General features: G+C 28.9%; 2 protein-coding genes across 2 annotated transcripts; both read right to left on the bottom strand.

Annotated features, from left to right (window-relative positions):
- Positions 1-405: 405 nt before the first annotated feature.
- On the bottom strand, positions 406-1,652 carry LOC119667008 (peptide transporter family 1-like). The gene is made up of 3 exons (XM_038076287.1): positions 1,638-1,652; positions 1,336-1,540; positions 406-1,208 (listed from the first exon to the last, which is right to left on the bottom strand). Exons 1-3 carry the CDS (start codon positions 1,650-1,652, stop codon positions 406-408), a joined length of 1,023 nt encoding a protein of 340 aa, XP_037932215.1.
- On the bottom strand, positions 1,637-13,721 carry LOC119671092 (peptide transporter family 1). The gene is made up of 8 exons (XM_038081600.1): positions 13,096-13,721; positions 5,548-5,810; positions 4,910-4,988; positions 4,335-4,838; positions 4,190-4,272; positions 3,701-4,117; positions 2,663-2,861; positions 1,637-2,600 (listed from the first exon to the last, which is right to left on the bottom strand). The coding sequence occupies exons 1-8, from the start codon at positions 13,109-13,111 to the stop codon at positions 1,816-1,818; spliced, it is 2,346 nt and encodes a 781-aa protein (XP_037937528.1). The 5' UTR covers positions 13,112-13,721; the 3' UTR covers positions 1,637-1,815.
- Positions 13,722-22,951: the final 9,230 nt, after the last annotated feature.

Raw genomic sequence — 22,951 nt, 5'->3', positions numbered from 1 at the left:
AAATAATTTTAGGGCTCTATCCTTTATGTATTTTTGATGGGATCAATCTTGATGTGCCTGAGGATGTCATTAGTCCTAATGTACCATGGAACTTTGAAAAGTTTTCTCAGAGCCTGGTTTTGTGCAATTTCTAACTGGTGAATAGTAGTGTTTGACGCTAAACGCTACACAACCATATAGAATTGACGGATGGATTTTTAATATAAGAAAAAAGTTGATAAGGTAAGGTAACTTAAAGCGAACAGTTAAAAAAATTCTCAAGAATTATGTTTCTCGGTATACTTTGAGTATATTAACTTACAGATATTTTTTCTTAAATTTATTAATTAAAAAGCTTAATAGTTGTTTATTATTTCTACTAATTTATTAAAATTTTGTTTTTCATATCTCAATATATCTCTTAAATTAATACTCAATATTGTTCTGTGAATATTTTGGATAAACAATACTACGTTTATTATAATCACTACTTGTACTATTGATTTTATTCTTAGTAAGTAAATCGTTTTCCACTATTACTGGATTATTAGGTTTATAATCGTAAGCCATCCACATAAATATCATCATATCGGCAAACATCAGTCCCGCAAATAGGAAGAACTCATTTGCTTGTGAGTTGAAAATTTTCGCTTCTGCAATTATGACCACAATCACATTTCCAAACGCAACGGTTAATAACCAACAGGCCTGCAAAACAGTTTTCATGGCCATTGGCGCCTGAGAATATGAAAACTCCAAACCAGTAACTGAGAACATTACTTCACCCAGTGTTAACACAATGTATTGTGGTATTAACCAAAGTATACTGATTGAATTTGGTTCGGTTATTGTTACCATTTTAGTAATCACTATATTAGCGTTGCCTATAATTAATGCATACACCCCGCCTTGATCCAATGCCTGCTGATGCACCATAATCTCGTCTACCATAACCATATATTCCGTAGCACGCAATTCTAACTGCTTTTTATTATCAGCTTTAAGTTTGGAACTTATAGTGCCCGATTTTGCTTCCTTCCAAACAATATCATGAAACTGGTTCACATTAGCCAAGGTGCGCACCAATGCAGCACCACGTGCTGATTTATCTACTTTGTCCTCAAACCAATACAGTGGTTCACTATTATGTTGAGGTTGTATGAAGAGGCTGTAAGCTGTAGCATCTTTGAATTCATGTGCTCTTTCGATACTTGAGAATTGTGGGCACTCTAAAAGTTTTAGGTGTAAAAATAAAAGTGAAAATACATTTAAAGTTAATAGAGAAACCTTCGCTTCTAGAAATTGTTACCCTACTTACAAGTTCACTAGTTTAACGACAGAGTGTTCTTCGCTTACCTTCTTTTTCATTGTGCAGTTGATATAAGAATGTAAAATTTCCATTTTTTATTGGTATGAATTTATCCTCATAGGCATTAAGAGCATTCACAGTGAACGTGGCATTTTCCTTCAAATTCGTTGAAAAGTTGTAATCACACCCATGCACGCCATTAAATATCCTCAATTGCGCATAGCCAGCACTAGGTAAAATCGGATACGTTTTCTAGGCAAAGTATTGTGTATTAAGGCATATATAATATTATTTAACAAAAGTGAGTAAATAATTTTAAAAACTAGAAATAATTCAAATCGAAACAAACTCTTTTAATTATCATTAAGATTTATATTTATTATGTTGTCATAACAAAGACACATGATGCTTAGCTATTTAAGTACGCAAAATGATATAAATTATTACATGTACTATGAAAAATATCAAGTTCCTTCTTATATTATATATATACAATAAAATATTTTACTTAGAATCTATAACCAATGTTAATCATCGGTCTCTTTGGCTTTATTATCGACGCCCTCCAGTGGCTGTATTTCGTGATTTGCCTTAGTCAATGGTTCAGTTTCTTCGTTCTTCATAGGATCATTTGGCACATATCGGTACGCCAAAAACATGAACACAATCATATCAACAAACATAAGTCCCGCGAAAAGGAAGAATTCATTTGCTTGTGAATCGAACAAAGACAATTCGGCTATAATAATTACAATAACATTACCAAATGCAACTGTTAGTAACCAACAAGCCTGCAGTACAGATTTCATTGAAATTGGTGATTGTGAGTAAGAAAATTCAAGTCCCGTCACAGAGAACATAACTTCGCCCAAAGTAAGTACCACATATTGTGGTATAAGCCACAAAATGTTTACGGAATTTGGTTCTGTCACTTCAATTAATTCTGATTGGAATGAGCCATCTGCCGTTTGAGTTGTTAAAATGGTATATACACCACCCAATTCCAAACTTGTCTGAAAGATTTCCTTATCCCCAACAAGAACTTTATACTCTCCTTTACTAAATTCTGTTATGTTATGCTGGTAAGCATCTTCTTGATGTTCAACAGTTTCTTTTTTTGCTGTTTTCCATGTAATTCGACTGCCCTCGGCTACGTTTGCAAAAGTACGCGCTAAAGGACTTCCTTTCGATGGTTTCTCTACAAAATCCTCGCCCCAATGTAAGGGAGTTGATATATTCCTATTTCCTAAAAATAAATAATAAGCTTTCTTGTCCTTCATGGCATATTGTTGATTTGTGTAGGATTGGCAACCTGAAAGATATTATGATATATTAGAAGTGAAAAACATGGAATATAGTAAAATCGTTACTTACCATCATCGGTTGATTCAATCTTAAAATCGATATTAAAAACACCGTTAACAGTTATATCCTTATTTGTATAAACATTTCGTTCTTTTAGATCAAAACTATTTAGACCTGGTATGTTAGTAGTAATAGTGTAATTGCAAGAATTGCCGTTATAAATACGTAATTGTGCATTATTCTGCATAGGAAGAACAGGATAGGTATTCTAGAAAGGAAAATAACAAAGATTGAAAAGCGTTAGAGTAGAGAATAATATAGTCATAGAGCAAATAATTATAAAGATATATAATATATATATATACATATAACAATTGTATGTTACAATAACATAGGTATACATATAATAGTTGTATGTTATAATAACATATAACTATTACTGTTATAAATTATATGTTGATACAATTTATCTCAACTAAGTGTTTGGAAAGTATAAAGTATAGTTCAAGATACTAAAAAATATATGAGGTTGAGATTGAAGTAAGTGAAAGATATCATTATACATAACAACAACGACATACTCAGAAATTAACTTCGAAAATTACAAACCGATAATTTTTTGGAGGTTATCCCCTGGATTATTTTTAATAAGAGATCGACTAGTTCGTCTGGATCCCAGTGAATCAATATTATAATAAGTGCGCACATTCGATCACAGCCAAATGATGTGTAAATCAATGTTCTTGCTGCTGTGATTGGGAGAGTAACCAAATTTAGAGGTAGATACTTCGTTACCAGAAAATATATACAATGAACTTCAAAACCACAATATTTTTATTAGCTTTTTACATGCTTCAAAATTCTAATATATAGTCAGTTGTGTGTACAATATATATATATATCTAAGTAACTTAAACCTCTATACTAGTCTGATCCTACAATAAATATCTTCCACTCAAACATTTAATATTTAAAATATATGTACAATGTAATGTTGTACATGCAAATATATAAAAAATACTAGAATCGTTCACAAACAAATATCGTAATATCTGATATCAATTAACGTATAATATAAATCTCATTAAGCACAGTTTTTCATCTTACCTCCAGATTAAGTTCGACTACAGCTGATATAATGAACGCAACGCCAGCTAAGATTCCTCCTAAAGTCAGTTTTTGCAATGGTCTACTGACCCCAATTAATCGCAATGCTGGATAGAATGCAACATCATAAAGCGGAATGAAAACCAAAATTAACAAAGGATTAAGCACTTGCACTTGATCAGGTTTTATATCCCATGAGCCCATATCACCGTTCATACGCGTTGCTTGGAAAGTCCAACGAGAGCCTTGCTGATCGAAGAGGGCCCAGAAAACCGGTAAAGGCAAATACAATACCAAAACACGCATTAAAACCTTCACATCTTCGATAAGTTGTCTATCGTATTTCTTGTCAGCATAGTCTAGCCAGTGTTCACGTGGGTTAGTTTTCTTCTCCTTCCATTTTGTGGAAATAGCATTCTACAGTCAAAATCATAACAAAAATGTAAATAAAGGGTTTTCTGCATTCACAAAATTATTCAATAAACTTACTCCAATTGTTTTGCTGACCAAAACAACCATATTGCCTGCTGGTGGTTTGCTCTTATACAAAGGTCTGCCAAGCACAAATACAACTAAGATAACATATTAGTGTTGAGAGGTAGAAATTATCATTTATAATTTAAGAAATTCTTACTTATTGACACAATCATCAAAATCGCTGGTACGCCAAATGCCAATGAATAACATTCCTTCTCACCAAAACAATGTACATCTTCACGCAGGATGGGTGTAACACTTGTAGAAATCAATGATCCCGAATTGATTGTGAAATAGAACAAAGAGAAAAACGTTGTCATCTGCTTAACTTGTTCGGGTAGCTTAAACTGATCTCCACCAAAAGCAGATACACACGGTTTTATGCCTCCAGAACCCAGAGCGATTAACGTTAAACCGATCATCGTAAACGTTACGCCTGGTAAATGCAAAGGCGGCATTGCACCCAAAGCAACCATTACCGATCCACAAACATACACCATCGAGAGATACATAATCGTTTTAAATTTGCCAAGCCAACTGTCTGATATGATAGCACCCAAAACGCAAAGGAAATAAACGGCCATTGTGAATATATGGAAAATAATGGTGGCAGCATCATCACTGTAGTCAAGTTGTCGACTCAAATAGAGTACAAGGACAGCTACAAGGAGTGGTATTGTTGATATTATTATTAGAAAAGAAGAAAATTGATATTGGTTTCTTTATACTCACTTCGCATGCCATAGTAATTGAAACGTTCACAGAATTCGTTGCTTATAATGAAGAATATGGACTTGGGATAAGGAAGTTTCTAAAAATTGAAAAAGATTGTAAAAATTTAATTATGAACTTTATATGAATATGCGAAAAAAATATGTGCATACTTTTTCCATATATTATTTTCTATAATATCTATACATTTATAATATCTATACTATGGCATATCTATACACTATGAAAAAAGTTTTTAATATTTAGTATAAAAAGAATTTATTCTTTCTTAACCAATAAATCTATTGTATATTGAATTACTAGGTATACAGAACTCGAGAATTGAAGAGTTCATATTTTTCTCTAAATTAATATTTTTGAAGGATTATTTAATTGAATTAATTGAAGAAAAATATGTCTTTTTTGGTTATGTCTACTATATGTTATAACGTAATAACCTCAAAACTGCTTTAATTAAAATCTGTAAGTTTTTGATTTCTTAAACCCTTTACATACAATTTATATAAAAGTCTTATAGAAAATAAAAATCACATGAAAATGTTTACATATATCACATTCTCTTTAATTTTAATAAAAACCTTTATAATACGGTTTCCATTCTCTAAAAGTCTATAAATACTTTAAAGAACTTTTTTTACCTTAACTTGCCCTTCAGCTTCAGACACATTCTTAGGGTCGGTTAGTGTATTATCTTCACTTGATTTCTCAATGAGGTCATCACTCTTTGCAGTCTTCTCTTCCACTGGTACCATACTTCTTTCTTTTAGAGCACTAACATCAGTTGCGTCATTATTCTCAGTTGCATCGGTTTCATTAGTTACATCCTTTATTTCGTTGACATCGTTAATATTAGTTGTATCACTGGAGCCGGCGCTATTAGCGTCATTTCCGCCTTTATTTTCTGAAAGGACATAAAATATATGTGTTTTTGTAGTTTCATATATAATTTTTTTAATATAATCCGTAGACTTTCAAGGATATATTTTCAATTGTTCTTTAATATTATTGCGTATATCATTGAATATAAAAATAAATAAAAAAATTTCATATATAAGAATACATGCACATGGATTCAAATAATAAAACTGATATCAAATGTCTGATAGCCTATTTGGTTATTACACATTTATGTATATTTAATAACCTTATTAATCTGACATACTATCGAAACAAATATAATAAGCTTTATTTACGACCTGAGAATATTTTCAGTTTTATGGACAATAATATAAAAATGTACACTCGTTATGTATAATAATCACTTTGACTAAGCGGTGTATTACGTTTTTATTTAATATTATAAATAACTCCTACACGAACGTAATGCGCTGTTAAGATAATATAAATTTGTACTTTTTATTAGAGATATAATCATGACATAATACTACCTAGTATTGGCACATAATAAAATGCTTACGTATAGAAAGATTATTTGAACAGCAATTAAATAATATAATTTTTAACCGGATTATTGTGGATATATTTGTAGTAATGTTTCAAATGGTTTCTGCATTGCGATGCTTGATTAGTTCAGCTGTACTTGAAATCGAACATTGCAACGAATGTTTGTCGAATTTGTGAAATGATATCGAAAGCTCAGAGCATATTTAGCACTTAGATGCTGCTATTATGTCCCATATATATTCCGAAACAGCAAAAACTTTTCTGTGTAAGTAAAGTTTCACAGGAGTAAAGGAGTAAAGCATAAGCAGACTGTAACACTCCAGATAGCTTAAGTATCCGAGACAACAGTTCTCGTAATTATCGGTATAATCTCCATTGATTCAAACTCCAATGAACAGATGAAATGCTGAAAGCAAAACGTGGTAAATAATTAAATCAATAACCAGCACATGAGTGAAGAAACCATCCAGGTTCCGATTCAAAAGGCAATTGAATAGGAAACGCTTATCTCGGATGTGAAATCGTGGACACAAAAAGATTTTTGGGAGGTTGACTACTGTAAAGCAGCCAAACTATTTATATTGTGGGAACAATGCGGAATTCAAAGTTTTATAGGATTTTAAGGCTCCGCTTCAAAAGGAAGATGGACAGGAAAGCTTATTTCGATTGTTAAATAGTAGACACAATAAAAGATTTTTGGAAAGTTAACTACTATAAAACAGCTAAGCTTTATATATTGCGGGGACAATGCTGTAGGCAAAGCTTTTAAGGCTAAGGCTCTGAATCAAAAGAAAGATGGATAGGAAAGCTTATTTTAGATGTGAAATAGTGGACACAAAATAATTTTTGAAAAATAGACTTCTACAAAGCAGCCTTTGTATGTATAATGGATAATGCTGAAGCTAAAGTTTTCCATCGAAAAACGGCATGACACATGAATCGAAACATTATTTAAAATATAAACGCACGAACGGATAATTGAAATAATATCGAAAATTTGCTTCTGAAAAGAAGAAATACCTGATTGCAAACAGAAATCACCTGTCTAACATAGATTGTAACAAGGTAACAAGGAGAAAGATTGGTTATATATGAGTAAGAATATAAAACATCAGTAAAGGACGAGAGGAATTCAATAAAAAAAAGGAATCGTTTTCAAAGTAATGCAAACGCGGACTCGAAGGGGACTGATTCCGACGAAGAATAAGAGTAGTGTTTTATTTCGTATACTGTATAGTAAGCAACAGGCGCACTATTTTGGTGAAGATCAGTTTATAGCATTGCATTCACAATTTATAAAAGATGTAAACATACCTATGTTTCACTAGAATAAAAGGACAACAGTAAGTAAAGTAAACATACAAAGTATAAAATATAAAGTTATCTGAAATATATCTATATTGAGCGTATTGCAGTGGTCTATTGGATGGTATTAGAGGAGGTGAATTTTTCTTTTCAAGAGCAATACTTCAACATGTGAATAACTTCAGATGATAATAACTGAAGCTTTCAAAAAACATATGTGAATTAAATATATATGCCCTACATACTAAATGGTCAACATCTTAGGCTATAATTATAGTGCATGATAACCAAAATTCTTTAATTCTATTGATGGTGATTTTTTTATTATCTTTTCATCTGAATGATTAAATTTAATAATTAATGCCTGTCTATACATATTGAAAACTATTTATTAGATTTAAAGTTATCGAAACAAAGGTATATTGCATACATTGCAAAGCTAATCAATATTCCTAGAACTCAGTCTGAATTGTTATCAATTTTTTAATCATTTTCCATTGTTCTAGGAATATTTTACTGCTTCAAATTAGAGATTTTTATCAAATTGACTACTTTATTTATTATTTATTATACTTAGTTGTTAACTAGTTTTTTTGGTTCAATAATGCCGTTTATCTTTAGCATTGAACCAATTTCGAAAAAACCCTAAAGACATATCGAGGGCTGAACTTTAAATTTTAAGCTATTATGAAATAATTCACAACGCATCAATCATATTAAAATGTCTCAATTACGCTTTTATCTAATGCGACCGTCTTTAATAAAATAATAAAAATGTTGCAAGCAATAAAATCAAATAACAAAAACAAAAAACTGATAATGGCAGCTTTTGTAATTGCACGTCAAAATAAGCGAATTTACAAGCGATAAGTTGCGTATGCAGCGTGTGAACAAACTTTCCTGTTATCGCTGCGAAACCGCTTATCAATGATAAGCGATTTGAAAGCGATTATGAAAAGTAGGCGAACAATACAGGAAAATATTTAGCACAAGCCTCGATACACACAAGCCAAAATATTAGTTCAAACTTTAGTACTTTGTGAATATCTTTGAGTATCTTTAACTATTGTCATATAGATTTTTTTTCTTGAGTGTATATTTAACACAAGCGTTGATACGTACAAGCCTCGATACGCACAAGCCTCGATACACACAAACCTCAATAAGCACAAGCCTCAATACGCACAAGTCAAAATATTAGTTCATAGTTTAGTACTTTGCGAATATCTTTGAGTATTGTTATATAGATATTTTTCTTTAAGTGTAACTTAGTTAGCTTTATCGGTACGCATACCTGGCAGTACGTAAATACTTCTACTTTCTTTTTAAAACATTATAAATTATAAAAATTATGATTTAAAATGTGTGCAATGTGTTTCTATGAGAAACACTTCAAGATTTATGGCGATGTGATATTACAGGTGATAATCGCTAAGTACTAGAATTATGTGTTTGTTAAGTATTTTATTTTAAACAAAGCAAGTTTAATATATTGTCATGGTTAGAAACTAGAAACTAGTTAAAATGTATAATCTATTTGAACAAAAAAACATGTTCGATTTTGAAACTCTACCTTCAAATTAAATTCAATCAAAATTACTTAAGAGATTAAATTGATTTGTTTTTACATTTTGTTAAAACTCAGGAACCTTCTAATTTTACTGATTATTTATAATGTAATTGATTAACACGTAAATTTAAGTCACGTAGTCATGAAATTGCTTCCGAGTCTCATTTTAATTCAATTAAATGAAATTAATTTAAGGATTATAATCACGTTTAAACCTTTCTAATCAATGGTTTTAATTTAATACATAATATTAGAGTATTAAAATCAATTATATTATAAATAAGCACAAAATTTTAATTTTAAATAAGCTAAAAATAATAAAATATAATAAAACTATAAATAAAAAGGTAATAGAAACATAAATGTAAAGTACAGTAATCCCCCATATAACACGGTACCCTTATAACGCGTTTTCATATTACGCGATTTCAATCCCCCGTATAACCCGGGCATTAACCTATATAAGGCGAGGATTTGTACAGTTCATAATCACTGGAAAAGAAATGACCCATAAATTAATGTATATATTCTACGTGTGTGTGCAGGCAACATCATTAAAAAATCGTATATTATAAGCTCCAATATAAGCAGAAGACAGCGTTGCTTTGTGAATAGGGGTACGACTTTAAGGGAAAAATAGAGAAGAATTTACACATTCGTTGCCACAGAGAGTTTAATGAAAGTATCTGTACGATCCTATATTGAATCCAAAAATTTGAAAAATGAAAAATACATCGATATTATTTTTTTATGGAACTTTTTTAATATTTTTATATGATTTATATTTATTAAGATTTTATTTTATTTCAAATATTCAATCTTTCATTCATCCAAAATGAGAAATCACATTATAGAACTTTGACGATGTTTTAAAACTTTGTACAGTTTTTAGAAAAATATATATAAAAATATATATTAATATGATCTTAGCAGTATTTGTTATATACCCATAAAATTAAAATCCAACAAATCTAAATTCTAAAACAAAGTAAAATGAAATCTTAACCGCTTGTCATTATTTTAATTACTAATTGATTACTACTACATTTTAAATAAAGGCAAGTCAATGCAAAAGCAAAGCAGCAATAAAATCTGTCATGCTACACAAATTCACAATGACAGAATTAATATTATCTCATGCTATTTGCATTATTTACACAGTCACTTTGATAGCGAGTACCAGACGCTCAGTACATCTGCTATAATCTGCTATCATGCTATTAAATAATTTTATAGTGAAATCTAATACAAAATTAAACTAAAATATATTGCTATTTAAAACCTTTAGCAACAAATAAGAGATTTTAGTTAATAAATCAATATATTTTTTATTATAGTTGTTTTAATAATAGGAATTTATAAGTTGTTTAATGAACACAGAATATTAATTTAAAACGTATTTACCAATATTTTTCAATATTTAACAACAATTATTTACATGGTTGTTTTAATTGTTATTAACATTATTCAAATTGTATTTATACTCATGATATTTACATCGATCTCTTGCTTTTAACTTTTTAATTTTGTAACAATATTTTAATAAATTATTCAGGTTAATAATCCCTTCCTCTACTAATAACTAATTCCTATTAGGAAGTTGCTATATAGATATGCAATTATTTCCGTTTTTTGTTATTTATTGTAACTAGTTAAACGATTTACTGAGGATTAAGCGAGTTTAATTGTGAATAGTACTCCCGAGATAGCAAAGGATAATCTTCGAAGATTCCAAGTCAATGTTACACTACTTTATTATTAATTCCTTGCACTCTTAGAACCTTGCGCAACTTAAAATATAGCATCCAAAATTTTTAGATCTCTACTATATACATATCATCTGTAAAAAAATGCATATATGTGGCCCTAAGAGAAAAGAGCAGAGTAAAAATGCATATATCGCTATATGATATATGAATTTACCTTCATACAGGAAATATATATGACATATATTTTTATGTATATGTGAGTAATATATATTTACAAAATATTTTATCTCATATAATTTGTGCTTAAATTATTTTTTCAACTAACTAACATAGCTAACATATTATAATTTCAATCTATAAATTAGAAGCTCTATATTCTCTACCTAACAGAACAGAATCACATAAATACTTTGAGTACTTCAAATTGGATTGATCTACGAATTTAACACATTTCTCTCTACAAATTAAAATTGCTCCAATGACTTAAAGCATATATATTGATATATTGAATAATATTTATTTGAAATCTTCTTCCTTTCAGTTTAAAGGATCTATCATTTATAATACATTTAATAATATTTAATAATTATAATATAATAATCAAGTTATATGCTCTTTATTGCCTTAAATTTTCTCCAATTTCTAAAAATTTTATTGTCTTCTAATTTATAAGTAATAAAAGTATTGTTTTAACTTCCAGCTAATTATTAAAAGTATTTTTCTGGAAGATAAGATAAAGTTACGAATCAATATTGTTTTTTTATTAAAATTCATATGATTTATTGTGGGAAACATCAATCAATATAATTCTTTAATAAATGCAATAGCTTGTTAAGTTTTATTTTTCTTATAATGAAATACTTTTAATTAACGATCCTTAAATATATAAATATTTTCAAATCAATCTTAATATTAAATGATTCGAGTTTCATTTCTAAAGAATAGTTTCATTTTTATATGTTGTATTCATTTATATATTATAAAATATCTATATAAAAATATTTCTATATATACACATATTTTTTTATTTATTTTTTATGTTATATGTTATTTTATGTTATATATAATAATTTAAAAAAAAATATCTCTATAACAATGTTTTTAGATATAAATATATAAATATATATATATATAAATATATAGATATAAATATATAGATATATATATATATATACAAAATAATAAAGCACAGAAGGTCCTTTCAAAAGGACTAAAATAAAAAATATATATTTAAATAATGAAAAACAATTTCATTTAATTTCTCTTTTATATTCTAAATATCTTTTTAAATAATTTTACTTATATACTATTAAGGAAATAAAATAATTATAAGTATTTAATTTAGTTTTAGAAGAACCAACATAACAAAAATGAAATCCAAACTTTAGAAGATATTTTTAAATTCTATTTATTTCAATAAATAAAATTATTATTTAATTAAAATTTAAAAAAAATTAGGTATAATTTATCTCAAATTTCATATATTACATATTTTCTTAAAATATATTATGTATGGAATGTAGAGATGCATGGCATATTTTTGACTATTTAAAGTTTAATTTAAAGTTTTATTGAATTATTATATTGCCATTTTATTCTATAAATTATGTATGCCAATTTGATAAAATATTATATTTATTAGACAAATTTGTATAGCAAAGAAACAAGGACAAAAATTTAAACTTTTAAATAGTTTCTTTTTGTCATAAAAACGCGTCACTCTCGGCAAAAAAAAAAAAATTAACATTATAACATTTCTTTTTTTTAATAAAAAAAAACTTCTAACAAAAATCTATTGTTTTTAAATTGCATATTTATATATACTTAAAAATATATAATGTGTACTTTACTTAATTCATAAAACTTACTTTGAAAACTAATAAAATTATATAAAAACTATTTTTTTACACTATTAAGATTAAAATTATATTTAATTATACACTTAAATTTTTTTTTAAATATTTTTATTACAAAATTATCTCAAAGTTCATATGTACATTAATTTAATAATTATTAAAATCACTTATAGACATTATAATATTGAGATTCAAACTTACAGACAAGTTTAAAGTTTTTTTTTCTTATTACTAATATTAAAACATTATTAATTAAAATTGGTTTTTTGCAGTTTAAATTAAAACACTTTTAAATTTCTATATATTAAATATTTAAATTATTAAATTAAATAAAATTAATACCATTCTCTTCTGCCATATTGAGTTCACAGCCACTAGTTTGTGACCATCAATCCAATGTAAATTGATTTCTACTGAACACTAGTATATACTTTCGAAACTTTAATTTTTTTAGCACATTCTCTTAATAAAAAACTCTACCGAGAAGAATTTTATTAACAAACAAAAAACATATCCTTTGAGTCACTTAATAGCGGGGAGTATTTGTTTAACACGTCTAAGTCCGTTAACGGCGGCCAACAGACTAAACAATTAGTCGTAAATCGCGGCGGATATTGAGTCAATTCGAAATATCGAACAGCACTTGAAATATCAGTTAATAAAACAAAAACATTTGTACCATTAAGTATTAACAATAACAGCTATATTAGCGATAGCTACAACAACAACAACTAGACGCTTTTGAAACAAATAATTTATAAATAAATAAAGATTAACATTCATAGGTGTTTTTTTGCCCGTAATTAGTAACAAAACGCATTGAACACTGAACTGAACTGAACTGAAGCGCGCTGAAGTAGGATGCGATAAGATTTCTTATAAACTCGAACTTATCTCAAACTTATCTGAAACTTATCGATAAATTGAAGAATTTATGGCAAATTTTATTGTAAAACACTTCAAATTGTTATGAATTAATTCCAATATGCTTTTTTTCCCTGTCAATGCAACGAGCTTTAAAGTGAAACTATTTGCTTCCGATTCTCCGTGAAGTCAACGAATAAATATTTAAAATTGTGTCAACTTGTGAATTACAAACTTTTTCTAAAGTCATTCATTCAAACAATGACAAGTTTTATATATAATGAATTATATTAGAATTAAATTATCCAATGATCAAGAGCTTTTTATCAGTCAGACTGTTTATAATGCGTTTTTGTTAGTAAAAACGGTATTTTGTTATTGCCGCAGCTGACTATTTTAATAATTATTTTATTGAGATAACTTTTACAGTACAAACAAAAGTTGCTTCACTCATTCACACAACTCGTACTCGACTCAATTTATCTGTTCATAAAAACTATATATAATGTATAAAATTTGTTTAAAAAATGCGATAAATTCTTTTTTTTTTTGGTATTCCAACAACTTTTGCTGCTCCACATCATTATCAACTCGAAATTATTTGGGCCTTTATCATTTTACTTGGTGTAATTAAATTCTATTGTTGTTCTATGTGGGCAAAGCGGGGGCGAGAGGTGTAAATTTAATTAAATGCAAAACTTAATTAAAATTATACTTGGAAAATATTTTTAGAAAGCAATTGCCTACTTTTATTTATATAAATGAAATATCATTTTTTTATATAGAGAATGACTACTGATTATAGTCGTAACGGTAAAATAGTAGCGACTATTTACATTATAAACATAAGTTACATTATAAACATAATATAAGTACATATATAAGCAATTTTCTAAACAAATTACTCTATTTTCTAATTCGATGCCATGTCAACGATATTTCGCACTTTTAGTCGTCTTGGTTGTTCATACGAGATTATGATGTTAACAGCTTCTATGTGTACTTGTTGCTGCAACCTCAGTTTGTAATATTTTGCTTTCTTTTTATTTCTTCAGCGACTGTGGATAATTTTAGATCGCGGTGTATATCGCTGTTCCTAATGTACCATGGCATTTTTAAAATATTCCGTAGAATCTTGTGCTGGAAACATTGGATTATTTCGACGTTACTTTGGCTAGCGCTCCCCTATATGTTAGTTCAGCGCCATACGACCATTCAGGTTTTAAAATTAATTTATGAAGTAAAATCTTGTTTTACATTGTGACCGAAAAGTTTCCGGAAAATTTTAAATAAAACGCAAAATTCTTAATCTTCATCAATATTTATTTTATCTCCTTCAAAATATGCTCCATTAGAAGCGATACACAAATGCCAACGTTTCTTCCAATCATCAAAACATTTTTTATAGGCGCTTTCCGGTATGGCTTTGAGTTCCCTCTGCGAATTCTGTTTTACGTCTTCTATGGATTCAAAACGCGTTCCTCTGAGTGGTAATTTGAGGTTGGGAAACAGGAAAAAGTCACACGGTGCAAGATCAGGTGAATACGGTGGCTGTTCGATGGTATTTATTGAATGTTTGGCCTTAAAATCGTTGATAATGTTGAACAAATTGAGGTGAATCGGAACAAGCCGGGCGTTGACACGTCGCATACACAAATTGTCCACCAAAATCAAACGAGCCATCTCACGACCGATGCCTAGCTCTCGTGCTATCTCTCTAACACTCACATGAGGATTTTTGAACACGATTTCCTTTGCCTTTTCAATGTTTTCGTCGGTGGTAGAGGTCGAAGGTCGTCCAGAACGCGGCATGTCTTCGACGGTCGTACGACAGTCCTGAAAGGCTTTGTACCACTCATAAACTTGAGTTTTCGATAAAACTGATTCCCCATAAGCCTTTTGTAGCATTCGCAACGATTCTGCACACGAAATTTCGTTCGAAAAACAAAATTTGATGCAAACTCTTTGTTCAATATTTTTTTCCATTGTTTTTTTCGCAACGCACTACTGAGGTGAACTGGTTTCAACAGCTGCCGTAAACGAACTGTCTGACAGATCGCGCTCATTTTTGGCATAGTAATTGTCCTTAATTGCTGCCAAACTACATAAACTTAAAATATCGAAAAATATACAGCGCGCGAATTTTAAATGAGAATTTCCGAAAACTTTTCGGTCACAATGTACATAGATAGTGTGTATGGTATCTGAGTAGCTTGAATCGCAATAGGAAAGTGTTGTATTGTTTGATACACCATCTTTTTGCCCAATTGTCTAACGAATCCGTAGCTGTTTGTAATTTGGTTATTGATTTTTCAGCGGAGTCAGCAATCGCCAAAATTACAAAATTACAGTATTATTTCCATTACAATTTACTTTAAACAAATTTATTGCCAATTTTAACGACACTTTTTCGTTGTGATTGCGATTTACTGGGGTATCCTCAGCCTCACCAGAATCGTCAAAATAAATTATTTAATTGCAACCAAAATATTTAAAAAGACCTTGACATTTATATTTTTTTTTGAGTTTGCGTTTTATTTTTAAGTATAATTAATTAAAATTTGGCAATTAATTAGTAAATAATGTAAAGGTTACTTATTTTCTTCTAGAGACAAGCAATAACCCAGAGAGTCCTAGGCATGAGGTTTCGTAGGGATGTTTTCTAGATTATTCTTCTTCTAGTGGCTTGTTTATATGGTTATTTATTAACGTAATATATCAAAACTATTTCACTTATAGTTGACGGAACTCAACCAAACGAAATGTTTAAATTATGCTTTGTGTAGCAATCCCAAGTGATAGTTTTAGTTTACATTTATAAACTCTACCATTCTGAACCCGGCAAAAGAAGTCCTTTTGATTTTGGTGTTGATAGGCTTAATTTATCACATATTACATACGTCAGTAATAGATCCATTTTTCATTACTAGTAATAGCACTGCAAAAAACATTATCTTGCTTCCCTTTCGATTACTAACTCGCAATCGTTTTTCGATATAATCTATCGAACCCTATCTCACATTGAAAATGATACCCAATTTCGTACTATAGGTACTATTCTTTTCACATGTGGGCATTTAGAAATAGTAGTTCTTTCTTCTTCATTGCTTAATAAAATACGAGTTAGTGTTTAAAGCACTTTTTCTTAATACTGTCTGTGACTATTTAGATGATCCACTGTAATAAGAGCTTCTTTAAATTCTAATAAGTTATTCATATCATTTTATAAAAGTATACTTTGAAGCTCAGCATATCTTTCTGACGGAATATATATAGCATTTGATTTGAGAGAGTACAATTCTGAATTAGTGTGCACTTCCACTGAAAAGTAGTTATATCATTTACTTTAAAGTTATCAGAACATAGCATTGAAAAAATCTTAAAGTCCTCATAATATATCAGAATGGTAGATATTTAGGAACATTGCGAATTAACAGCAACGCAAATTACATCAATATGAAACTATTTTAGGAAGATAAATGGACATCAAACTGCCCAGCTTTCTATACTAAAGACGTAGGGTAACCATATAACCATATAATATATTTACTTATTAACATACTAAACGTTATCTTGTATCATTAAACCGTAAAACTTAACTATTAAGGTTAACCCATACTCAAGATAAAGAAAATCTTGTTCTAGTTTCAAGTAACAATTCACAAATCATTTTTAGACATTCAAGGTCCCTATATATTAATCGATATGGTACTAAATTTATGATATTATGAATCATTTCTTTCCCATGTGGGCGTTTAGAAATAAAAGTTCGACAACATATATCACTTTTCGGAATTGTTTCTGGAATTTTTTTCTCTATTGTAAATTCAATTCAATTATTTAAAATTTTTTCAACTTTCTATTGAAATCTTTGTCTTAAACTTTTTGAAACGTGAAAGGCATTTCTTCATGTAGTTTGCGATGAATAATACTAACCACAAAGTTTATAAACAAATCATATAATTCAGAGGTACTTTATTTTAAAATCAAGACTTCCATAAAACTTCCCAGAAATGGGGTTTATTTGATAAGTAATTCCATATATTTTTAATATTCATCAAAGATGTGGTTGTACTATATGTCAGTATTGCTAGATATATATGTGTTGTAAATCTGCTATTTAATTTTAAAAAAAAGTTGATTTTAAACCACAATTTTTTCGTTTTAAACATTAAAGAAAAATGTGGTTATTAATTTATTCATCTGTCAAAAAATATGTTTACGCTATCACACTTAATATAACAAATTTTCAGCAATAACTTACATTTTTCATATAAAATCCATACAATTTATATTTATAAATATGCTAATGAAGTAGATGTATTCTTCTAGGATCTGGAGGTTTTTCTGGTAGATAGTTTTTGGCTTATAGTTATAATGCACCCACATCATTTCAATGCAGATCAGCTGATCGTAATTGAACCATACTCCATACAAAATCCACTCGTATACTTTAAAGCAAAGAACTTTTAATGGATTTAATTATGGAACAGTAATAGGTATATTAGATATAAAATTTATATTATATATAAAAATCTTAAAATTTTAATATATTTTCTAATATAATTAAGCGACGTTATCTTGCTTAACAAAAATTGTTAAAAAAATATTTTTAAAAAATGCACTATACAGTTCCGCTAATATTGTTTTGTAGTTGAATGCATTTTTTTTTATTAAAGAGGCGGAAGAGGTTATTATATGATAAAAATTAATTTTACGACATTACATTATCAACCCGTAATCCCAACCATAAAACCTTATTAAAAATTTCATATAATAATTAATAACGTGAATCATATGATCAAAGCTGATTTATGAATAAATTTTTAACCACAGACCTATTGCGTTACATGTGTCTAAATTCTCAAGCAATTAATAAATCAAGTTGCATACTTAAGAAGTTCAGAACTGTAAAATTGTTTTTTTATTATTAAACCAATTGTTTCTAATCAAATTGAAAACTAACGATAGCAACGGAACAATGGAAGTGATATTGCTCTATTTGATAAGGTAGCAGATGACTGATTAGAAGTACTCGAATATAGTGAAATTACATACTAAAATATTATTTAATTAACTATTTTTCGAAAACAAAGCCGTTAAAAGTACGACTTACGACGTCATAAAGCTTTATCATATCAAAATTAAATATATCGGTTCCTACTAAAAATGTCTCAAGTGGTTCTACTTGTATTTAATATATTTAAATATCATCTTGAAAACACTGAGTATAGCAAACAAAAAAAAGCTCAAGTGAAGACCTTAAGCTCTTAGAAGATATATGAAGTTAATAATACTGTTTAGACACTTACTGCTATATATACTATAATCTATAATCTGACTCAAATATTGAGCGGCCACGGAGGCTTTTTAGAATATCTTTACAGATTTCAACTGTCAGATAGTCAATACTGCCCAAATTGCCACAACGTCGTAGAGACTGCAGAACATGTAGCCTTTCGCTGCGACCGGTTTAATAAAGAACGGAAAATACTCGTGGAGGCCCTAGGACATCTACTAGCAGCATTGTACATGAAATGTGCTCAAGTAGCTTTAAATGAAAGGCAGTTCAAATATTCGCAACTCAAATTATGCGGCGTCCACGACTTTACGAAGAGGAAAGAAGAACAGCTGCAATGATAATGAATGCATACATACAGTATGAAAAGTGTAATGAAATGACGACAAAGAACTGACGTTTGAGCTTCGTGCTCTGGACGGCCTCTTGACGAAATACCAAATCGGTGACCCCGAGAGGGCTAACCGTCGGACATCGGGACGACTTTAGTGGGTTAAAATCTCGCACTGACACTGATGCTTTACACCTCGTTAAAAAAAAAAAAGATACCTACTGCTAAAATTTGACCGTAGGTATCGAAAGGTCAATACTTGCCCTCACCCTTGCGACAGTAGATTGGCTATATACACATGTTTCAAACACTTTCACTGGTAAAATTTTGTTTAAACTATAAAAACTTTTAAAAATTTTTTCTTTAAACTTAAAACTGACATTATACTAAACTTTTAATAGAGATTAGTAATATTTGTACTGGAGTTTATAACTGAAGTGGAGCTGTCCGATAACGAATAGATGATAACACCATTCAAAAACATAATCAATTTTCCATATCAACAGATAAACTCAATCTACATTGTAGTTTATGACAATTAAGTCTATCTAATCATAATCTGTAAAACTCTTTGAACCTTTTTGAAGTATTTAAACGGTCTTATTGGATAATTCTTTTTAATTTTCTAAACCATATTCACATATTTTCAAAAATCTATATTAATAAATACAAAGACCAAATTTAGCTGCACGCGTCAGTACGCTATATTATTTTGAGATATTATTGAAGAAACGGGGTGCGACAACCATTTGCTCACGTAACCTAATTTTGGCAGTTTAATAATAAAGTTTAAGATATATATAAACTTTCATAAAGTTAATGTAGTTTCAAAATTAAGTTTTTTATTAATATAATCAATATATATAATCAGCAATAAAAAAATAATTACTCATTTCCTTAAATCATAACTAGTCTACCTATTTAACAGACTTACTTTCGTCTACGTTTTTTGTTTTTTTTTGCATTGAAAAAGGTGTTCATGATATTATGGAAACTTTATTCATATTCCTTTTCTATACGGAATAGTTTACATTATTATTATAACTATATTATTATTTTAAAATAATAATGCATGTACCTCATATTGTCTGCTGGTTTACTCTTAAAGTCAGCTGAAGAAATGCATATCATTTGCCTCTTAAGTACAAGTTCTAGTTCCTGAACTTTATGTTACTTAACTTTTAATCTGGAAGTATCCAAAGAACGATCAATGTTAGCTTGACTATATTAAGTATTTTATAAATAAGGGTTCCTACTTAAAAGTAATATAACTTTTTTCGAGAAAATTAGAAATTAGAAATGGAATAAAAAATGGAGGCACACGTCTCTCAACTCCCTAACACTCGCTTAAATTCATACTTGAATTGATTTTTAGGCATTCTCTTTAAATGATCTTTACTTGAACCATGGATTCATTCCATTATCATATAAAAAGTCCGTAGCACCACTTTTATTTTTGTATGAAATTAATAGAATATATTTCTGGTCTTTTTGACATTTTCAAACAAGACAAATAATTTTAATATAGAAAAGTTTAATATAACATATATATATTCTATTATTTAATGATAATAGATAAAAACTTTTCTTACTTAATATAGGGAATTAATTCTCTAATTTGAGTGTAGAAAAAAAATTGCAAATAAGTGGTAATGTCTACACATATTTTAGACTTAAACGGTGAGACAGTTCAATAAAATGACATAGTATGAACTGAATTAGTGAAAACCTATGTGTCTAAGAACCTATAACTTAATGTATGCAGTCCACTCACGATGTACTATTCATCAACACATTTAAGCAAAATATGTTTCGTTTCTGCTTTAATTTATATAAACCCATAACTATAACCATTCATTAGCATACTGTCTCGATGCAGATTCACTCGGAATTGGTAAATGTAAAGACACGTTTAGATCTATAACTCTATATTTATTTTTAAATAAGTATTTCTAAAAGTATTTCATGCTGGTAGTGATATTGTATATTATGATAAGGATGTTTTGGAATATAGTTCTTAGTATAATGATGTTATATGTGACAAATTCTATTACTCAGATCCTAATCTATAACAATGTTTTGAGCAATTAGCAGTTCTGTCTGAACCCCTGATTTCGGTTGATCATTTGATATTATAGATCATTTGTAGTCTATAATGATAGAAATAATAATATTAACTTTAAATTTAAAAGAAAATTTTATTTCTTCTGATATAAATCGAAAATTCAAAACAATTTTGAAGTTGTCTTTTCAGAAAAAATGAAATGAACCGTACTTCATCACATATTGAATAATTAAGGATTATAACAATCGATTAAAGTATCCTGATTTTAAAATGTCAGATTTTGTAATATTAAGAAATATTACTACTGGTATTATAAAGTTACTTAAACTACTAAATTACTATTAATAAATACATTATCTATCGATTATGTCACAGAGTCAACGTGTGGAACGTAAATATCAATTTCATATATCATATTTATTTCATTTTTAATAAATAAATAATAAAAATTTATACATCTTATAAGTAATTATTTCGTTTAATAATAGCCTGCCTCTTGGGGCAGTTAATTTGCTTAGGCAAAGACTGCATTTGTGAGGTGAGTTCATCTTCAGAAGCAACGACAACTCAGTGCAAAGGAAAACTTCGAACTAGACTTCGTGGTGGAAACAATGATCAAAGTATTTTAACTAAAATATTATCTAAATATTTTGAGAATAAATTTGTTTAAGGCATGGTACTAGCATCCGAATTGAGGAAAGCAAAGAGAAATCGTGCAAAACGCAGGAATTCAAGACGTCCTATACCAGCTTTAAACGAAGGTGTAAGTTCGTTCTAAATAATACTTTCATAAAAAGTAATTATCTATATAAATATTGATAAGTACAAAAAAACTAACTCTTTCTAAAAAAAAACCGAATATTGTAATTTGTTTATATAACTTCATAATATAACTAATTTCATCTTATCAAACTCTCCCACACATAATGACAATTAGCGTCAAAAGTGAAATCAGCATCAATTTCATTTTTCATTTGAGCAATTAGTTCAATTGCATCTGCAGTTTCATTTAGAAATAAAATTATTTACATATGTTGGGGTCTCCCTTAATTGGCACCGTGGCATTGATCAATGTCAAGGTGATTCGTAAACGTCTTTTTGATTGATTTTAATGGAAGAAATGCATCACTTTCGATTGTACGCAATTACTGATGTAAACACTTCCTTTCGATGTAATCAGAAAGCGGAAGAAAATCTATTAATTGTTTTTGCACATGGCAATAAAAATCGTATCACATCTGTTGTAAAAAACTTTTTAGCAGGTCTATATAAGTCACAAGTTTAAGATTTTGTTTTGCAACAAACCATTCTGATAATTAACTTAAAGGTTGAGATAGTTTTGATGATCGCAATCTTGTAATTCTCAACAATGGATTGAAAATAATTTCGTTTTTCCATCAAATATTGTTTTTTAAAAATATACTGTACTGAAAATATACTGTTGAAGATAAACAGCGACTTGGTAAGCATCTTCGGGATTTTACCTTTTTGAAGTCAATTATTATTAGCTAATTATTTCGAATGCTCGGTCAATGGGGCTCTGACATTTGTTCAAGAAGTTATAACACAGCATTGACTTAAACCACGTAAGATAGCAGACACCTTAAAGATATCCGAAGATATATAGAATGTAAACAGC

Source organism: Teleopsis dalmanni, chromosome 1, assembly GCF_002237135.1.
Source record: "Teleopsis dalmanni isolate 2A chromosome 1, ASM223713v2, whole genome shotgun sequence".
Lineage (NCBI taxonomy): Eukaryota > Metazoa > Arthropoda > Insecta > Diptera > Diopsidae > Teleopsis > Teleopsis dalmanni.
This window is presented reverse-complemented; position numbering and strand designations above follow the sequence as displayed.